Source organism: Diutina rugosa (assembly GCF_008704595.1).
Source record: "Diutina rugosa strain CBS 613 chromosome Unknown scaffold34_size146191, whole genome shotgun sequence".
Classification (NCBI taxonomy): domain Eukaryota; kingdom Fungi; phylum Ascomycota; class Pichiomycetes; order Serinales; family Debaryomycetaceae; genus Diutina; species Diutina rugosa.
The window spans coordinates 126518-146163 of NW_022995088.1; the positions used below are offsets into that span (position 1 = coordinate 126518).

Sequence of the window (19646 nt, forward strand, 5' to 3'; positions counted from 1 at the left end):
CCACCCTGAGAGAGCCTCACGCCTGATGAACGTGAACCCCCACTTACAGTACCTTCATCAGAACGCGGGCACCAGTCCCCAGGTGCTGCAATTACAGCTTCAGCAGCAACAGCAACAGCAACAGCAACAGCAGGCCCAGCTCCGGCAGCAGCAGCTATTGTCCCAGCAGATGGCGGCGGCGCAACCAAACCCTAACCAGCTGAACCCGGTGCTTCTGTTACAGCTCCAGCAGCAACTAGCTCAGGCACAGGCTCAACAACTTGGCCAAGTGCCTCAGCCGGCGCTGAGCCAGCCGTTGGTGGTGCCGATCATCAAGGAGGTGTGGAGCCACAACGTCGAACAAGAATTCCACAATTTGCGCAGTTTCATCAGCGACAAGCTGTACGACGTGTTTATCACCACTCACCAAGAGATCCCGGGTATTGTTGCTCGTCCCGTGGGGCAGTTCAAGCTGAGTCTGGACTACCACTTCCAGACGTTGAGACTGAACAGTGACTTGCTTAATTTGATCCAGCTCTCGTTATGTATCACGAGAATTAAGTTATCCGACACCGAGAAGACCGATGAACCCGAAGTGCTGGCGCTGGTGATCTGGCAGTTCAACTTTCTCTACGACCTTTCTAAGGAGATGTACAACGAAGAGCACTTGCTGATGCTTTCCCAGCTGGCCCAGATCAACTTCGGCGCCCACATGACCCAGGGGATCCCCCACTTCACCTTCAGCGAGCTCATGATCGAGCTGGGGTTGTTGTTGGACACCCTGATCAACTGGATCCTGTACCACGCCGGCTACGACCTCGGCTTCTTCATCAGCTTGCTTATAAACGACGACTTGCCCGTTGACGAAACTGAGTTCTTCTGGTGGTGTCAGAAATACTTCCCCAACTTCTACGACCTTAAATTTATTGGCGGCCAGTTGCTCGCCCCTACAAAGAACGGCAGCGCCGAGGAGCTGAAAACCAAGCCTCTGATCGAGTACTTGGCCGAAGAACTCCACTTGTTGCCGATCCCTCCCGCTATTCGCCAGCACTTCAGCGCCCAGTTCCCGCTGCCCCAGCAGCTGATGACGCTGACGTTAAACGCCTATCTTTCGATGGAATGCTTCAAAGAGCTCGTGAAACAGCTGGGGATCTCGATGTCGGTGTTGAGCCAGTACAAGGGCCACATCTGGGGTTTAGGGCTGGTGACCGGGGAAGCGGCGGAGGTGCCGCTCGCCAACGGCACCCCGTCGACCCCGGCCCTGGCCAAAGCCGGCCTCGTCCACTTTGGTCGGCCCTTGTAATGACTAGTGATAGAAACACTCGACTAATGACCAATATATACTACAAACTTAACCCCATTAATCGTTATGCATTCTATGAAATTAACCCTTAATCGAACCCAGTAAAATCCTCGTCGGCGTTGGCGTAGGCCTCCGTTTCCTCGGCCTCCTCCATCCGCAACTTCTTCGCCTTCTTCTCCTCCCGCTCCTCGCGCTTGCGCTTGTAGCCGGCCTTCTTGTCCTCGCCGGTCTTGTCGGAGTCGTCTTGAGGAGGAGGCACAAACCACGGGATCTTCCCCCGGTTGAAGTCGGTGATGATCTGCTTGGCCACCCCGTGTTCATCAGGCTCACCACCTTTAATCAAACGCCCTTGTTTACGGGCAATGATCTCGATGAACTCAGCGGCGGCGCGTTCCATCAACAGCTCATCCTCTTCCCAGTTGGCCCAGCCTTTCACTTCGTAGGTACGCTCCAAGTGCTTACGCTGGCACTTGCGCAAAAGATCGGGGATGTACTGTTCGGGACACTCGACGTGCTCCACTCTCACCACACCCCGGAAAAGAATATCGGACTCGGTATCCTTCAGCGAGGGCGGGACGATACCGGGACAGTCGATCAAGAAAATCTTCTTCATGAGGGTGATGTATTGCCACACCTTAGTCTCACCAGGGATGGGGGCCACAGTGCACACCTTTTTCCGTCTGAGGGTATTGATGATCGACGATTTACCGGTGTTAGGGTAGCCGATAAACCCGACCGAGATCTGTTTGCGGTCGGAGTGTAAGGTGCTGAATTGCCGGAGCAACTGGATGAGCGACCCCTTCCCGAAGGAGTTGGTGATGGAGGCGTGGAACGCCAACGTCGGATACAGCTTGGATAAGTGTTTCACCCACGCCGCCTATGATTGTTAGTAAATCCAGTTTACAATGTCAACTCTACCAATCACATCAAAAACGCTTCCAGAAATAATAAAAAGAGAGGGTGTCAGCGGCTATACTACGAACAAGGCCATGGGAAGGTCACCACGAGGGATGGGCCAGGTTCAACTCAAAATAGCGCTGAGCAAAGTCTGGGTGCGGCGCCAAAACGGAACCGCGGGGAGAAGGGTCCACAGAGAACCTGGGTCTTCAGGGCGACAGTGCGTCGATCTTCCAACGACGTAACAGACAGCAAAGTAGAGAATTGAAGGTGCCCCTAGAGGCTCCAACATTTTGCCACCCTGACAAAGGTCATTGGGAATTGAGAAGAGAAAAACATGGAAAAAGCGTTCCTGATGTGTTAGTAGAAAGATTCGGGATTTTGGTACTTACCGCTACCCAGGTGGGTACAAGGTCACACTTGTTCAACACGTAGATCAAGTGTTTGTGGGGACATTCTTCGCGGATATATTTTTCTACCAGCAAGCACTGGGTGCCCAAGGGGTCACGGGCGTCAATGACGTGGATGACGACGTCGGACGAGTCGATGACTTTGTATAATTCGTTCCAGATCCGCTTTGATTGCCCTTTGTAGAAAATGGCTTCCTTAGCTTCTTGAGTGAAATCGTCCTTATCCAAGATCAGATTACCCATGAGACCCAATGTCAGGTCCAATTCGATCTTTTCTTGGTAGGCGGTGGAGTCAGCTTCAGTGAGTTGAGCCAACTCTTCCAACGAGGACGCCTTGGCCACCCGCGGCTTTTTCCGCTGTTGCTTAGGCCCGAACGTCAGGGCAAACAGCTCCGTCTCCACGATCTTAGCCGTGGGCAGCTCGGTGCTGTCCTTTTCATCCAAAAGCGACATCGGCAACTTATTTCGCCGGAGAAGCACCGAGTAAGTGTCGTGCTTCTTGTCACCCATAGCCTCACGGAAATGGGTCAAGGCGTCTTGAGCAATCACTCTGGTGTTGCCAAACCATTTACGGTTAGGGTCAACCCGAGCAGTGGGGGCATCGGTGCTCTGTAAAGCGGCAGCCTTGATGATATTACCCTTGGCATCGCGGATGGCCCGCCCTTGTTTGTACATGTTCAAGTGTTTCACCTTTTTGGCATCGCGGTAGAAGTTCTCCCCCTTGACACGAAGGTTCCCGTCCCGCGTGTCGCCCTCACGGACTCGCCGCTGTTTCTCCTTCTTTTGCGTACCCATGTGGTGGTGATGAGATGAGCTAGGGAAATTCTCTTTTCGATGCCCGGCGAGGCTGGCGCGAAGGGTTGGGGTGACTGTATGCAGGATAGGTTCGCACTGCCAACTGAGCTAGTGTCTAGGGTTTCATTTAGTATGGGAGAACGTGGATGTGAAAGCCTGGCAGGAAAAAAGAATTTGGGTGAGTGGAACGAGAGGGAAAAAAGGGGGCTTAGAAAAAGAAGAAGACAGCTGGTAGGCGACTGCGACTATCTGCAGTACCAAACGTTACCCCACACAAAATCAAAGCCCCACCTGTGCGAGGGCGTGTATCATGCTCAAGGCTATGTCCTTAAACGGCAATGCCCTCCCACGCCCAAATAAACCGATGGGGCAAAAAGTGGGGCCACCGGGGCGTGTGCCCACCACTGAGCCCCGACGAAGCAGGCTTAGGCTAGTCAGGGTCCGACCCACGTTAGCGGGGCCCGGGGCCGCCAACCGCCGCTGCGGGCGACACCGGTGACGGGACGGTGAATCTGCACCAGTGACACTTTCTGTGTTGACATTACTAAAGAAGGATTAGCCGAGGGCTTGGCAGGCCCCAAAGACAATAATAATAGGGACATAACCTAAAACTCCACGGTCACAAGCCACCCTCCCAATGGCCTGTGTTCGAGCGCGTGACGGTCGGCACGACGTATTATTGTCGCCTGCGGGCTTTCTCGCTGGCGATCGCGCCATCGGAGCTAACGCGGCGGGTGCCTGACACGAGCCAGACGGGCGGCAACCCGGCTCCCCCACACTGGATCCCAAAACTACGCTCAGCCTCTTCTCCGACAAATTGGCACGATGACTTCGGCAGAGTTTGCCAGTGTCGTGCGCCAGTTGCTGCTGGAGCAGGAGCACTTTCTCAAGCGGCACCTCCTCGAGCACCGCCTCCGCCACGAGGTGCACGACGCCAACGGCGACGGGTGGGATTTGTTGTTGTCGCCGGCGTTCCCGTCGTCATCGGAGGTGGCTACGCCAGCACTCCACTTCTTGTTTCATCGCTATGTCGACACGTTCCCGTTTGTTGCCCTCAACAGCGATAAAGAGAAGCGGGAGATGTGGCAGGCAGTGCACCGGTTCATTTCTACGATTCTCAGCTGGCGACGTCAGCGGGCGAATAAACTGCTGCCTGGAGTTTACGATAAAACCAATTATACCAACGATACCGTGGTGCTGGCGCTTGTGTTATGGCTTAATACCTTGGTGTCCACTGAGAAAGACTTACTGTATTTGGAGCACAATGCCCTCAAAGTACAGCGGCTGACCAAAACTCCTACCATCCAGTTGTTTACACGCCACGCCACCGTCGACGAGCTATTGGACTACCCCCGTTTGGACTATATTAACGACTACCATATTGATGTGGTGAGTGTGCGACGAACGCCTCAACAAACGAAACTGCTTTTTGGCTTGAGGCTGGGGAAAACCAAATATAACCATAGCTACGTGCTCAAAGTGGTTCACCGTACTCCCATCATCCTGGGAGCGGCACTGGGCAAACTGGGCCAGCTGAGCCAGCCCCACCAACAGCACTACCGCTACCACCACCACTTCATCGCTCGCAGCTACCGTGATTTCCGCATTATCTTATACCAATTAGCCCTGGAACTTCCGGGCATCGTGCTGCTTGATCGCTTTCCCCTAGGGGACTATAGTCAGGCCGACGACGGGTGTACGGATTACATCCCCAACGGCAGTGTACTGGAAGGGGAACTGATCAATGGAGACAGTGACGAGGGCAACGTCAAGCTTTACAGAGAGAAGACTCGGCGTGCTCTTCGCCACTGGCTTAAGGCGTTGATCCAGCACCCTGAAGTGTTACTGCTGCCGCAATTCCAGGTATTCATTGGCGAGAAGGCTAAGGTCTTCAACAAACTACAACCGGAAGATATTCTCGACTTGACCAACCGCATTGCCCACGATAACCACGTCATCGACACCCAGGTGGTATTCCAACGCCACTACCTTGAAGGGGTCAACTACTTACAACTGGCGTTCGGTCCGTGGAAGGAGAAGTTCGCTCAACGGCCAAACCGGCTCGTGGATCTCGTACTGCAAATCACGCTGGTTTCTGACATCCACAACACTAAGGACGCCATGATGATTGCCATCTACAAGTGGAGTAAAGCAGCAATGGCACTGGGGATCTACGACACGTTCATGGCCCACGATGCTAGTGAGGAGTGGCTACGACGGTGTCGTAAAGCGGTGTCTCAAGTGCCTTATAACTTGATGTATAACGTGTTGAAGTTCACCAACCCGGCCAAATTGATCAGCCGCATGCTCGACATATTATTCTTGCCGCTCCCGCTGTTATCAACGATCCCCGGGATTAACCGGGTGACGGGAACCATCAAGAAAAAGAGCTCTACGGACGAGAACCACCAGAATAAGAACCTCCTCATGCTTGTTGGTGGTACGCTCTTGGGACACGAGCTTCAAGAGACGGGACGTAACCTCGACAAGTTGAAGAAGCAGGGTTTGCCCGATGATTACGACATCTTCTTGACGCGTCTAGAAAACTATTTCACGCTTCCAGTGGAGGTGACGACCAAAATCAAACAAGAAGCAGTTGAGAAAGACCGCCACATCTTGTTGACGGTGTTGGGCACTGATATCATCGAGCCACGCATCAAATCGGAGTATGACCAGTACCGATTAGGCGAGTTAAAGGAGCAGATGGAAGCCTATGAGACTGGTGCCAGCACCGACCCTGACGACTACGGATTATGGCTCATCTTCCGCCAGTACTGGGACACTTTCAGTCGTCGCCAGGACAACGAGTTCATCCAGACGGTGTTGCGCAACCCTGTATACACCAAGGCGATCCAGCGGCTTGCACTGGTGTACTACAAGCCGTTCCTCCTGCTTATGGGCAAGCTGAGCTTGCACATTGGTTACCGCGACTTGTGGAGCTTTATCGACGAGATGTTCACCGCATTAACCAAGATGAACGACGGGGAAAAGTACTACATGGACCTGGACCTGATTTATAACCGCATCGACGCCATCTTGGAGAAATACACCCCGTGTGCGTTCGACTTGATGGCCCGTGCTCGAGCCCACGACGACGATAAGTTGATCCTCAACATGGCAAAATGGATGGCGGATATCGCCGACGATGCTCGCATCAAGTTTCAGAGCCTCGACCGAGTGCTGCTCAATTTGACGGCCATTGATGTCGAGGTGGACGAGGACTTGTTTGTGAAACAACTCAACGCGAAGATCGCCATCAATCTGGATCGCCGATACGCTTTCCGACAATACCGCAAAAGGAAGCTGATGGTGCAACAGATGCACGAGGACCAGGTGCTGCTCAACTGGGAGCGCGTATACAAGAACTTGTTTGGTCCTCAGGAGGTGTTGTCTCAGTTTGGCCTCGACCACGAAGACATAGAGGACATGCTGAACCTAGCATTTGAGCAGGGGCTCCTTCAGCTGGAGAAGGAGCTCGACGAGATCGACAGAGAGTTGTTGCGCCAGCTCACGGCGATCGCCCAGGATAACGACGTCGGGCTGCTGGAGCTCGACAAGATGGATCTGCTGGTGAAGCGCCAGCTCACGGATATTTTTAGACGGACGCTAGCAAAGCCCCAATAGACATTTTCGCTCTACAGAAAAATGCCACCACGACATTTTTTGGTGGAGACATCATCCCATTTCATGTAGCCCCACCCAAGATTAGCGCTCCACTGAACCCAGGAGCCCTAATCACCCATTACGAAAGGTGGTATCATCGGACGAGCCCTCGTGACGTGTGGTTAGCTTTTAGTAATGGCGTGTCGCTGGCCAGACCACGAGATCGTCAAAATACGGCCCAGGCGGGGAGCAACCGCTGGCGGGCTCTGCGGCACTGGTGTACGGGGCGAGCATGCAAAGTCGGCCGTACGCTCGGAAGTGGCACTTTCGAAGGTACGGAAGTCGCTACCAAACCGAGATAAAATTTTATGACAGGGTCCCCCAGCGCCAATAATTATTATCTCAATGCAGGAGCTGAACCTAAACACCTCCAGTGACTGTCTGAACACCAGAGGCCGACGACCACAGATCTCCGGCGCTCGTGGACAGCCTAGGACGATTATCATGAATCGCAAGCGTAGGCGAACCGTTTCGTTAAAGCGTTGCCAATTAAGCTTTACGCCACGCGACTAGCCGAGGTCGCTTGGGTGCCTTACCCTAACGAGGTCACAGGGTGCGTTGCCAAGGTATGTCCCCAAATGTATTGCTACGACATTAGTCGGTGTACACCTGGGCTCGGCACAGATAAGTCCGGGCGATGCTTTTCCTCCTACCCCTCGACGCTACGAAGGCGCCCATTTGCCCTCGGCACGTTTCGGATGGCTTGGTTGCCCTTCCAGCTGGTATCTTTGCTGTAGACGCTGGGCGGTGACGATGGTGCGTTGCAAGGCGTGATACGGAGCTTTGGCCCGCGTCTCCGATCAGTGCTGCTGGCGCCGGAAAGCCCACAAAAGCTGGCACCACGCCCTGGGGGGCGCCGTCGCCATTGTTGTAACTGTCAACAAAATCGGGCCGGGAGCGAAGATATGCTGTTACTGTAGGAGAGGCACAGGGCTAAACCACGCAGGACAATAATAACACAGAGGGGCAGTTTTCGACGTGGGCAGCTTTAGTAATGGGCAGGGCGAGCACCATGAAACAATACGAGTGGGACGTTAATCGTGGCAACGTGATTGGTGGCGCCTATAGAGGAAGTTGTGAGACTTGCCGCTTAGTCACCGCTTAGTCATCGGCGCTCGCTAGCGGCCGCGAAAGACGCCCAAAGCGCAACGGGAGCGCCCCGAATGGCTCATCTCCTATGGCGGCGGACGCTGGCAACACTCGCCACGCAGTTCCGCCAGGCGATGGCGGGGGTCGCGGCGCCGGCGATGATCCTCACCCTGGCGCTGCAGCCAGATAGCACCCTCCACGGGATGACGGTGGGCAGCTTCACCCTGGTGCTGGTGATGCCGACGCCCAAAGTGAGCTTCAATTTGCACTTGCCGCTGTACACGCTGGACGAGCTCAGGGCCAACGGGTACTGTGCCGTGCACGTGCTTCCGCCCACGGAGCGCCTGGCGCAATTGGCCCGCCAGTTCGCCAAAGGCGTCAAGGGAACACGCCTGCTGGCGAAGCTCGCGGTGACGCCCGAGGAGAAGCGCGACGGCGAGCCGTTCCACGAGCGCACCACGCCCTTTGCGCTGTTGAAGCAGGGCGAGGACTGGGACTTTGTCACCGTCGACGGGTCGTTGCGGATCCCCATCCTCACCAACTGCGAGCGGGTGTTCATCTGCAAGGCGCTCGACCGGATGGTGGTGGACTCCCACGAGCTCTGGGTGGCCGAGGTGGTGCGTATCATCGGCAACCTGAAGCACCTGCCGCTGGGCGGCCTTCTCTACCACCGGCGCAACTTCCACCGGGTGGGGATGCCGCTCTTGCGCTAGCTGTACATAGAAAATCACGGGAAGAAAAGGATAGAGGGAACACAGAATAAACAAAAGGATAGAGAAATGAGTGTTTTGTTTTTGTCATCGAGCTCATTATGTATGTGTCTGTTGTAACACGCGGTTGCACTCCTGATGCAACACCTCGGTGGCGTCGCGGACCCGGGGCAAGATCACGTCGTAGTTGTCGTGGACGCGCTTGATCTTGCGCTGGATGCGGGTGCTGGCGTCGCGCTTGGCCTTGGTCACCTCGGCCTGGGCCAGTTTCACGTCGTCGCTGCGGGCGGCGGCTTTGGCGTCGAGCTTGGCGAGCTTATGCTTCAAATGGTCGAGCTCGCCCCGCAACTTGGCGAGGTCGGCGCGGTGCTGGGCGAGGCGGTCGTCGTGGTCCTGGTGCTGCTGCTCGAGGGCGGCGATCTCGCGCTCGATGGCGGCGGCCTCCTCGTCGGTGGTGCGGGCGGTGGCGCGTTGCTGCTGGGTGATGGTCTCGTGCTCTTGCCGGAGCCGCTCGATGTCGGCCTCCAACTCCAGGATCAGGTACTTAAGCCCCTGGATCTTGCTGTAGGTCCTCAGCTCGCCGGCGCTGCCCTGCACTTTGCCGAGCTTGTTGCGCAAGACCTCGATGTGGTGCCGGAGGTCGGCAAGCTTCTTGTTCTCGTCGCGCTTCACCTTTTTCAATTGCGCCTTGTACTGGTGCACGGTTGCTTGAGTCTGGAGCACCAGGAACTGGAGGGTGGCCACGGTATCGCTCTCGCTGGACACGGGGGCCTTAGCCCCGTCAGTTGAGGTAGTGGTAACCACCACCAGGGCAAAGGTTTCGGCAGTGGCCAAGTCGATCTGGTACTGGAAGTTGGCCAGGAGCCCCAGCACCACCACGTACTCGTTGTCTTCGACCAGCCAGTAGTGCCAGTTGATGCCGTTGACGTAGACGGAGGCGATGGACACGGGGGGATTCATGCAAAATACGACCTCAGTCTCTCTCACCAGCACCACCAGCACGATGCGGTTGTCAAACTCGGGCTTGGTGGCGAGGTTGACCGAGGGGGTGCCGTCGGCGGCGAAGATGCTGGGGCGGATGTACCACGCCTTGATGGCGGTGATGACAAGCCAGATGGGCTGGATGATGTTCTGCGGGAGACGGAAGGGGCTGAGGACGAGGGTATCGAAGTTGTGGAACGGGATCAGCCGCAGGGGCAGCCCGCGGGCGTCGCCGTCGTCGAAGGCGGCGTCGACGTCGATGTCGAGCCACCGGGTGGCGTCGCAGTTGATATGTAGATTGTGGGTCAGCAGCGGCAGCGGCGCCGGCGGCTCGAGGCCGGCCAGGGGCCCGTTGAACGAGAAGATGTCGGCGGTGATGGTGGCGATCAGCAACACCGCCAAAAACGGCGACACCGGCACCCTGAGGGCGAGCAGGCTGCGGATGTTCATCCAGTTGAGGAAGAACGAGGTGTAGATGATGAAGATGAAGCAGCCGACGGCGTTGGCGACGTGGGCATGGTGGTTGTTGGCGTGCTGGAGCGGCAGCTTCTCGCCGATCAAGTGGTTGGCGATGATCAGGTTGGCGAGGATGTAGAGGTAGTGGAACCACGCCTTGGGGATGAAGGCGACGAGCGCCTGGTACACGCACACGTTGAACGCCGCCGTCTTGACAAACTGCACTAGCACCATCTTGTAGTCGAACCGGTAGTACACGGCGACGTTGCGGAGGACGAGGACGTAGACGACCATGGCGAGCCCGTTGACGGCGGGGGGCACCGAGAGCAACACAAACACCACCAGGAGAATGTCCCGGAGCGAGCTGGGCACCACGTCCATGGCGGCGATATCGTGGGTAGTGTCGATCGTACGGGGAGGGTTTTCGCGCGCGCAGAGATCGAGATGGGCGTTGACGTCGCCAGGCGGTGCCCCAGTGGCGGAGCGCTTTGAGTGGTGTGACGCATGTTGATGGTGTGACGCTATTAATAGGGATCAAGGGCTATGGTGGTGGTTTGGTAGGAGTTTGTGAGCCTGGTTGACTAGCAGATTACGATGACTGAGAGATGACAGTACTGGTGTCGCGATGCCAACCGATGCCGTCGTGTTCGACCCACTACGTGTTTACGGTCGAAAGATCACCCGTTCAAGTCAAGTTGTAGGTTTTCATTACTCGCCATTGTAGGCCGAATCACAATCGGGTATCCGATAATGTCGCGGGTCGTTGAGACATTAGCTTAGCACCACCTGCGCGATCGTTTGCTCCTGATGAGCGAGGAACAAACATTTACAAATGCGGATAGACAATGACAACAAGCTCAATAAATGGCTTGGCCGTCATATGAGTAGTGATTTACCATATTGTTGTCTGAGGAAATTCCGCCATAGAGAGTTGGTATGCGATGAAGTCATCACTTCTATGGTCGCTGAGTCGCTGGAAACACTGAGGCTCGTTCGTAGGTGGCACTCAAAGTAGCATTAACGTCAACGTGGCAAGTAGGTCTCGCTTTGTAGTTAGTAGACGAGTTCTCTCGGTCCTAGTGTCTGGACGCATTGTCATACGGCCGTCTCAGTTGCCCATAGCACGCGTATTTTGACCGCGTCGGTGCGGTTGTGGCGGATCCCGTGGTTTAGGCATACTTGCAACCACCATGTAAGCAATTTGCCCTACACACATGTATCCCCGACTAAACAGTACACCAGGATCTTGAACAGCCGAGGTGCATCGGTAACAATAATACTCGTCAATAGGGATTTTTAAGTCAAATAAGGAGATCCTTCAGCTCATCTTCCATCTTTTTGGGCTTCACACTCTTTTTTGTATTTAGGCGGTTGTCGGATTTAGATTCATTTTCATTTACACATTCATCATGTGCTCGCAGACGCAGTTATGGTGAAATTCATTCTGCAAAACGACATCAGCCCCAGAAAAAAAGGTGATGTGTTTCCAACTGTATTCAAGCCATTTTTTGGCTATATGATATTGGTCGAGTTTAGCTGTTCCCGCCACCAGTTTAAAGATTTGATAGACCGTATGTTTTGTTAAATCATAGCACAAATGTTGGTTAGTGACAATTCAAAAGTAAAATTCAATTGAAAATCGAATCAGATGATTTGCTCATTTGATTCAATTTATCTCGACTCGATTTGATGACCAAATTTGTCTCAATGCAAATTACTTTATTGACACAATACACAGAATGCCATGAATATTTCATCTCAAACCCCAACGGAGGTAGCAAATTTTAAGCGAAAGGTACCCCACACTGGCGATGTCGTCGTTCCATCATTTCTATTATTTGAATGAAGCCATGCAATTATTATGATTATTTCTGTACTCATCTTACTGGATCTTGTGTGGGAAAGCGAACAGAATTTGGGTCAAACAAAGCGTTATTCACCACAAATGCCTCCCGGATCATTCGTTCTGTCACCAATCTGTCGACGGTTTCCACGTTTCTGTGACGACTTTGAAGCCGGCTTAATTTGGCAGCCGTTCGAATAAGCCCACTTGTAGGCAGCACAAGGTGGAACTAGCACCAATAAGCTGTTCATCAACAGATTGTGGCGTTCAGTTCAAGTCCCACAATATTCAAACGTCTTTTGTGCTTCCGGTGATAATGTTATTTGCCAACATGAGATCAGTGGAGGTGTTCAAACGTCGCTGGATGCGACACCCAAAAGTCAAACAGGTAGTTAGCGTTACTGGTAGAGCTGACTCGACGCGTTGTTGTCAAAGCAATCAAGGGTCAGGCATATGTTCGTATTACTAGTCGATAGTAACGAAAGGTATCCTGAAAGGGCGTCGACTAACCTAGATACCACAAAACTGCTTCATCCTTACACTAAACTGGGGTTATACGGAACAATCGAAATTATTTTTATGTGACCATCTCAGCCAGAGTTTGAGTAATGATACAATATTAAACGGGGAAAGCATCGGTGCAAACCCTATATGAAAATCAAAGTTTGTGGTGAGGAACACTGCATGGTTTTTCTTACAAACGTCGAGAACTGTCTAACTTGGCAGTCAGTAAAACAATAAAGCATGCTTGAAGCACGTCGACCCCATGACTAATGATTACTGTTGGATAGTACAAAAAACAGGTCCATTCACCTGACCGGTACAAAGTCGAGTTGATACTGAATCCACATTTTTTTTTTCTGCCCGGTCGAAATGACCGAGGCGGCTTTCAGCCGTAGTTAATCACCGCGCGTTGTGCTTGATCGCTAAGTTGTACATCAAAATCATGTCATCTTCGGAAACAATAGCGACAACTGCACCTTGTGTTAGAGATTGCTGAGCCTTGGGGGTACACGACCGGAAATGGGCAAAGTGCTGATCAAGCATTATCAGTCGAGATCTTGTGGTGACCCGAGGTGTCAATGTCAAAGTTGCTCTAGGAAATATACGAGTTTGAAGTTTATGCTATTGCCATTTTCGTGAGGGCACAATGCTCGGCAATAGCTACAGCTGTCACGGCTGCTTTTCCGGAAAGGATGGCGTAAAATAGCCAATTAACGATGGTGCTGCTGGGTGTGTATGGACATCTGCGATGTTGCGTGTGGCGCTGACATACATATTTTTTATGCGTCCAAGAAATTGCGCAAGTCGAGTCCCCTATGTGTACCTTCCGCGTCGGTGATATTTCCCCAAACGTAGCCGAGAGTCCAGAAGTTTGTTACTTGCGTGCATATTTTTTCAAAAAAAGTAAGCGACATCCGGGATTAACTGAACAATGTACATCCGGTACTTGAGGTTATTCACGGAGTTAAAGAAGGAGACGGATTTATTGGCCGGAAAAACCTGAAAGCAGAAGATGACATAAATAATGATGATCTTGAAATTTTCAGTGATAGCAATACTATTGATTCATAACATCACAGGCGCCTATCACCTGAAATATTCACCCCCCTTCTCTTCCCTGGCTATTATGCTTCGGTTGCTTTGGGGAGAATTTAGAAAATACATAACCAAAACCACAATAAACTTTATCAATTCGAATCAGCGAACATTTCTGAATTATCAGGGGTTCGTGGTGACTCAAAAGCTTCGATGTATCACCACGATTTTGTCGTGTCTTATGCAACCCAGTTTTTAGCGATTTTTATATGGCTGATCCAGAAGCAGCCTCTGATTGTGAATTTCGAATCTAACACTAGATCACAAGGTTACTTTGAAAATGCGCAATTGTATGAACTTTTTGCTTTTATGCTGTAAACTTTGATCGTGCCAGCAAGCACTTGTTTTTTCTAGGCATACAAAACGATCGAAGGATCGGTTGTTGTGCTCCGTATATATTAAACGCTCGACAGCAAGATCTCCCACAGGGAGTCCATGGGCATCGCCGGACTAAACTCTAGACTTTCGGGAGCAGGCAGTAAGGTACAGCATAACCGAGGGGACTTAAAGTCAGGGGCTGGTGTCTAAAGGCTATCTGTAGGTGGTGGAGTGAACGCTGAGATATTTGTTGAAAAAACCGAAAGGGGTGGCGATGGCCACAACCACCAGAAACCTGTTGAGCGTACTTTTCCAACGTTGCTTCTAGCTGAACCGATTTTTGCAACGCAAAAATGAGTGCATGAGGCTTATCTGTTTTCGGAGATATATACAAATCGAGATAAAGCGTCACAAGCATGTCGAGGTGGCAGCACCCGCTGGCGTCAAAGGTAGACGCCAGGTGTTTGACGCTCGACGTAAAGCACAGGTGGGGCTAATGTGCCACAAGTGCTTGTACATCGTCGAAAACGGAGTACAAAATCTCACACTTTGACGGCTACAAATTAGTAATATAGGTTGTTTCCCCAGTGGTGACCAATCACGACTCGCCGGTTCTGGGGGCACATAATAGCCCCCGGGGCCCGCGTGCCTCTTGCCCGCTGCAACTGTAGGGCTACCCCCGGTTTCTGCCTGAGTTTCGGAGGGTAGTGCGCAAAGAAACGTCTCAAACCGGTCGTTGTTGCATTCCGTTTAGGCACCGCGACACATAGTCTAGACCTGGGGGCGCGAGAGCCCTCGGCACTAATAATAGCACGCCCCAGCGATCGGCTCGAAAAAAACCACGCCAGGCCCCGGAATCGACGCCGCGGTGGTTGTCGTCGCCGCCAAACCGAGGTGGGTTAAGTCGGAAACCAGCGTGGATATGGCAACCCCAACCTAAGTGGTACGACGGTGACAGGTCACAATATCGCGGACAACGTAAACCCCGATGACCAAGGTGATCGCTGGGCAAGGCTGGCGGGCTGTAGGATGACCAAAAAGCTGTAGCTGCGTAAATTTGATAAATTTTACTAACCGGCGGTTGACAGGGGCTGATTACATCGGGGCTAGGAGGGGATTACCTAGAGACCTTGTTTCTCCCCCCAGCGGACGCACTCGCCCCGGGCTACGTAATCGCACCCAGAGCTTTTTTTCCCTCTGGGCTATCTGTCGGATAATATTCGTGCGTTTCGCCTGGGAAAAAATAAACCCCAACGGGTGGACAATAATTTTTTATCCGACCACCACTCGCCGTCACCCCGACAATAAAAACTCGGTGTTGGCCCCAGCGTCCCCCGTGTGTGTGAGAGCCATGACCCTCCCTCACAGCGATGCCTACGACCCGGTGCCGGCGCCCGCCAAGGACGACGACGTGTTGGGGTTCCAGCAGTACCCGCCGGCGCAGCCGGCGCCGCTGGCACTCCCGCCGCCCCACCCGGCGCTGGCGAACCCGCTGAATCACCATCCCCAGAGCCAACAACACCAGCAAGGCCACCACCAGCAGGCGCCCCAGGCGCCGCCGCCGATGCCGCTGTTGCCGCCGGTGGCGGCGCCGTACCCGCCGAACTTGCCGCCGTTGGCGCCGTCGCAGTACCCCCAGTACGACGTGGCCCCCGCCGACGACTGGGGCCACCACGCGCCGCCGCAGCAGTACCATGACGTCGCCCTCGCCCCCTACCAGGCGCCGGCGCTCCAGTTCCACCACCACTACCCTCCGCAGCAGATGGAGCTCGCGGGGTACGGGGCGCCGCTGATGATGCCGATGGCGCCGGCGCCGCCGCAAGACATCGGCAACCAGGTGCCCCAGCGCAAAGTGGCGCCGCGGTCGCTGGACTTGTTCAGAGTGGGGCCGCCGTTCAGCCACTTGCGCCACCACCACCAGGTTTTCTCCCACGACCTGGCGACTCCGGTGACGCCGCGGTTGCTGGCGCGGATCGACCGCGGGTTCGAGCTTGACGACCAGGGGACGTGGATCGGCTACAAGCGCAACTACTTTACGTTGGTGGCGGCGTTTCAGTTTGACGGGTTCGACTTTGACCGGTTCATCGCCAACGAGTACTTTGTCAGCGCCAGCGACCGCCACGGACGCGAGGTGAAGCGCCCCGTGCGCTACTTCGCCATCCGGCTCGTCGCCAAGTGCAGCGACGACGAGGTGCAAATCAGCTTGATCCAGCACACCGCCAAGCGCGACAAGGGCCCCCAGTTCCCGCCGCCGATGTACCCGGCGGTCCCCGGGAACTTGCCCGACCACGAGACGGTGAAGGCGAGCTGCAACAAGCGCAACGGGCTGAAGATCGAGAACATGAACCGCATCTTCTACTACCAGCGCCAGCGCGACTTGGCCCACGTCGGCGCAGGCGGCGCCCTGGTGTTGGCGTCGTACCCGCTGGACCTGATCGCGCGGGTGGCGCGCTTCGAGCGCATCCAGTTCACCCTGCTGATCCGCATCAAGCTGCTGCTGATTAATACCCGCTACTTCACGTTGCACGTCGAGTTGTTGGCCGTCGTCGACGACGACGAGTTGCTGGCGCAGCCGGTGGTGGTGCTGCTGGTGGAGCTGCCGCCGTTGATCATCCGCGGGCGCCTGCCGCTGAACTACCACAAGGAGCGTCCCCAGGGGTTCTTCCCCCGCGGCGACGCCCACCCGCACCACCACCACGACTGAGCGCGGCGCCGCCGCCGACGCCGCTATCCCGTTATAGACCCCCCACGACGCCACGACCTTTCGCCACGACCTTTCTCGCATTAATAGACGTCCCCGGGCACGGGACGTAGTAGTTAATATACACGATAATGCCCCACAAGCAGTAGTCGATGGTTAGCGCGGCGCTACCATGTGGCGTTTAACACTAGCCACAGTCACCGGAGACGTAAAAACATCAATCACGAGAGGTCGCTAGAATGGTCAAGAGACAGTAAATCAAGAGATGGGAGCGCCGGAGACAGTTGACCAAGACATGATCAGAGATGGCCAGAGGTGGTCACAGATGGTAGCGCTAAAGCTTAAGCAATAGCGGAGACCCGCCGCCGTCGCCGACGCGCGATGACTGAGTCCCCATGTACTAGCGACACTTCGTTTTAGGTGACTAACGCCTTAGGCGGACCGGCAAGCAATCCCTCGGCTACCTTCAGTCCAGACCTCGCTCACCCCAAGGCGCCCCGAGTCACCAGGGATGACCACTGGTGCCAGGGTGGGTGAGCGCATTTAGCGATTGTGGCTATCCACATATCTACCCCAAAACCTGTAGTGTCACCAGATCGGTGTCTCAAAACTTGTACGAGAATGAGGTACCACAGATCTGGCACCCGGCAACACAATCACACACGAGACATGCGCGTATCAGGTAGCGATGGTGAGGTTGGCGATGGGGACAGCTGGAAACGTGCCCCGTCACATGACGCGATTGCCAATGGCGAATTGTGGCGCTCGGCGTTCCCCTCATCGAATCCGGGGCAGCGGTGACTCGGGGAAAGGCCCCGAGTCAACACCCATGGAGAACAATAGCCGCCGAGATCGATCCACCTTCCCTATTTCACCTCATTCTACCCCTAATACCGTAGTCGTGGCGATAGCTTCGGCCGAATAATGCGCAAACGCCACCTTAACTCACTTGATTTGGTAGTGCATATAACTTTGAGGTGATGCATAAGATTTGCGCTTTGAACTTTGCATATTACATATATAAGCGCATTTGTGTCTCTCGCTGGAGATAAGTGGCACAATACGTGTTCGAGTGCAGGCTACCTCCGGCCGCAAGTTCACGTCCCCGTAGCGCGCTTAAATTGTTGCTTTTTATGCCCTCCATCCACTCGACACTAGGATTATTCTTTGACACTGAATTTCAATCGTCGTCCCAACCGGGCCGGGAGCATCTCTGATTTCATGCTATATTTAGGGCACACAACCGAATTGAGGAGGGTTCAAGCGCGGAAACCCCCCGGTGCATATTCTCCCACACCCTCAATTCGGAAAGCCCTTCGTCTGAGCCTAAGCGAACCCGTTCATGATCAGTAGCTTGCCAAGACAGGAGAAAACGGGCATCCGAGGAAGCTCTAGCAGAGGAGGTTGCCAGGTACTGTCACCGACGAAACAATGAGCCATTGCACACTTTACTAAAGCTCATGTTTAATTCTAGCCTGACTAATTGACTAAAGAGGTGGAGCCGAAGGTGAAATCACAGGAGTTCCCCTCATTGCCCCAGATACTCCCGCCATAGGAAAGTACCGCAAGCATTGCCAACTCGACAACATCGGACCGGACGATCGTCCACAAAAAAGAAGAGTGAATTGACGCGCCATGTCTTTGTGGCCCATGGTTTTTTGTGACGAACGCCATGCCCGGCACGATGACGATATGCTACTTACATGTCAAATTCAGCCGACGGGGGTAATACGCTCTCTAGGGTCAGGAATTCCAAGGAGCACAAGCAAACCCAAACTCCCGCCCAGTTGCTGGTTCTGGACGCGGCGGTGAAATCTCTCCCATAATCGCATTGCCGATTTTATTTGTTACGCGTTTTGTCACCAGAATACGTAGGCATGTTGCACTCCATTTTTCCGTAGTCGAACTTGAGGGAGTCGTATATTACGAAGGGGTTTCAGAAAGACTTATGGCTAAATATTTCCCGCCATAAATTCTGCTAACTACTCTGTCGCTATTTTGTGTGATTGGCGTGAATTACGAATCGTCGGGTAGTATCCCTGATCTGGTTACTCAAAGCATTCTGTGATAGAATTTTCACGTATTCGAGATTTGTATACAATTTATGGTCACCACCACCTTTCCAATCTATATGGAGTCATAAACAGCTGTTTAGTCGTTCATCTGGTCTGTATTTGGCTTTATTCCATGGTGGTCAGCCGTGTTGTCTTGATTTACATCAATCTTGCAGTTCCCAAAGCAAATTTCAACATCCTCTGAGTCGAGCAAAAATTGGTGAAGAACCTGAAAACAAATGGTCCTGAAAAGTCCTTCAATGTGCCAATAGATTTTGTTTGCTATCATACACCTGATGGCTTTACGGCCTGAGTTGTGATTTATGGGTATTCTCAAAGTGCTCATCAGCACGACAAATCTCAGCTTCGAAGGCTACGAGACAAGCCCAAATTATTCCAGTATTCTGGTAAGTATCTGATTATTGAGATTTAAACTCCAAAGCTACCATTGGTGTGGTGGTGAATTAATTGTGCACCAGCTTCTGTTTTAACTTGTGAGCAACAAGCCAAATCAACATCCAAACGCTTCAGAAACTGTGTAAATCGTGATCTTTACAGTTTATGGTGTTCTACAAAGTGACCTTTAATATATCAGAGGTGTAACTCGTCCAATTTCGAGAGTGTCGAGAGATCAGGCTTATTCGAACGAACAACACTGTGGAAAGAAGTCCCAGGACGTGGTCCAAATAAATCCCAAATTTTGATTAAATGATTCTAATGTTGACAAACTGTTTTTTCAAAGCCTGAATGGACAGTTTGAACTCGATAGTTTAGAAATGCTTCAATCAAATTGAAGGCTACCAAACACCCAAAAACCTGGTCAAAAAAAAAAAAAAAAAAAAAAAAAA

General features: G+C 53.3%; 6 protein-coding genes across 6 annotated transcripts; 4 read left to right on the plus strand and 2 right to left on the minus strand. All coding sequences in view use genetic code 12, as the record gives it.

The window, feature by feature from the left end:
* Nucleotides 1–25: 25 nt before the first annotated feature.
* Nucleotides 26–1282, plus strand: POP2 (CCR4-NOT core DEDD family RNase subunit; the record flags this gene model as incomplete). Its single annotated transcript, XM_034153790.1, has 1 exon — nt 26–1282. The coding sequence occupies one exon, from the start codon at nt 26–28 to the stop codon at nt 1280–1282; it is 1257 nt and encodes a 418-aa protein (XP_034013996.1).
* Nucleotides 1283–1370: 88 nt separating this feature from the next.
* Nucleotides 1371–3384, minus strand: NOG2 (putative GTPase; the record flags this gene model as incomplete). Its single annotated transcript, XM_034153791.1, has 2 exons — nt 1371–2159; nt 2572–3384. The coding sequence occupies 2 exons, from the start codon at nt 3382–3384 to the stop codon at nt 1371–1373; spliced, it is 1602 nt and encodes a 533-aa protein (XP_034013997.1).
* Nucleotides 3385–4209: 825 nt separating this feature from the next.
* On the plus strand, nt 4210–7008 carry DIURU_001268 (uncharacterized protein; the record flags this gene model as incomplete). The annotated part of the gene is made up of 1 exon (XM_034153792.1): nt 4210–7008. One exon carries the CDS (start codon nt 4210–4212, stop codon nt 7006–7008), a length of 2799 nt encoding a protein of 932 aa, XP_034013998.1.
* Nucleotides 7009–8372: 1364 nt separating this feature from the next.
* DIURU_001269 (uncharacterized protein) lies at nt 8373–8849 on the plus strand (the record flags this gene model as incomplete). Its single annotated transcript, XM_034153793.1, has 1 exon — nt 8373–8849. The coding sequence occupies one exon, from the start codon at nt 8373–8375 to the stop codon at nt 8847–8849; it is 477 nt and encodes a 158-aa protein (XP_034013999.1).
* A 96-nt stretch (nt 8850–8945) lies between these two features.
* Nucleotides 8946–10664, minus strand: EMC9 (Emc9p; the record flags this gene model as incomplete). Its single annotated transcript, XM_034153795.1, has 1 exon — nt 8946–10664. One exon carries the CDS (start codon nt 10662–10664, stop codon nt 8946–8948), a length of 1719 nt encoding a protein of 572 aa, XP_034014000.1.
* A 4730-nt stretch (nt 10665–15394) lies between these two features.
* NDT80 (transcription factor) lies at nt 15395–16747 on the plus strand (the record flags this gene model as incomplete). Its single annotated transcript, XM_034153796.1, has 1 exon — nt 15395–16747. The coding sequence occupies one exon, from the start codon at nt 15395–15397 to the stop codon at nt 16745–16747; it is 1353 nt and encodes a 450-aa protein (XP_034014001.1).
* Between the last annotated feature and the right edge of the window lie 2899 nt (nt 16748–19646).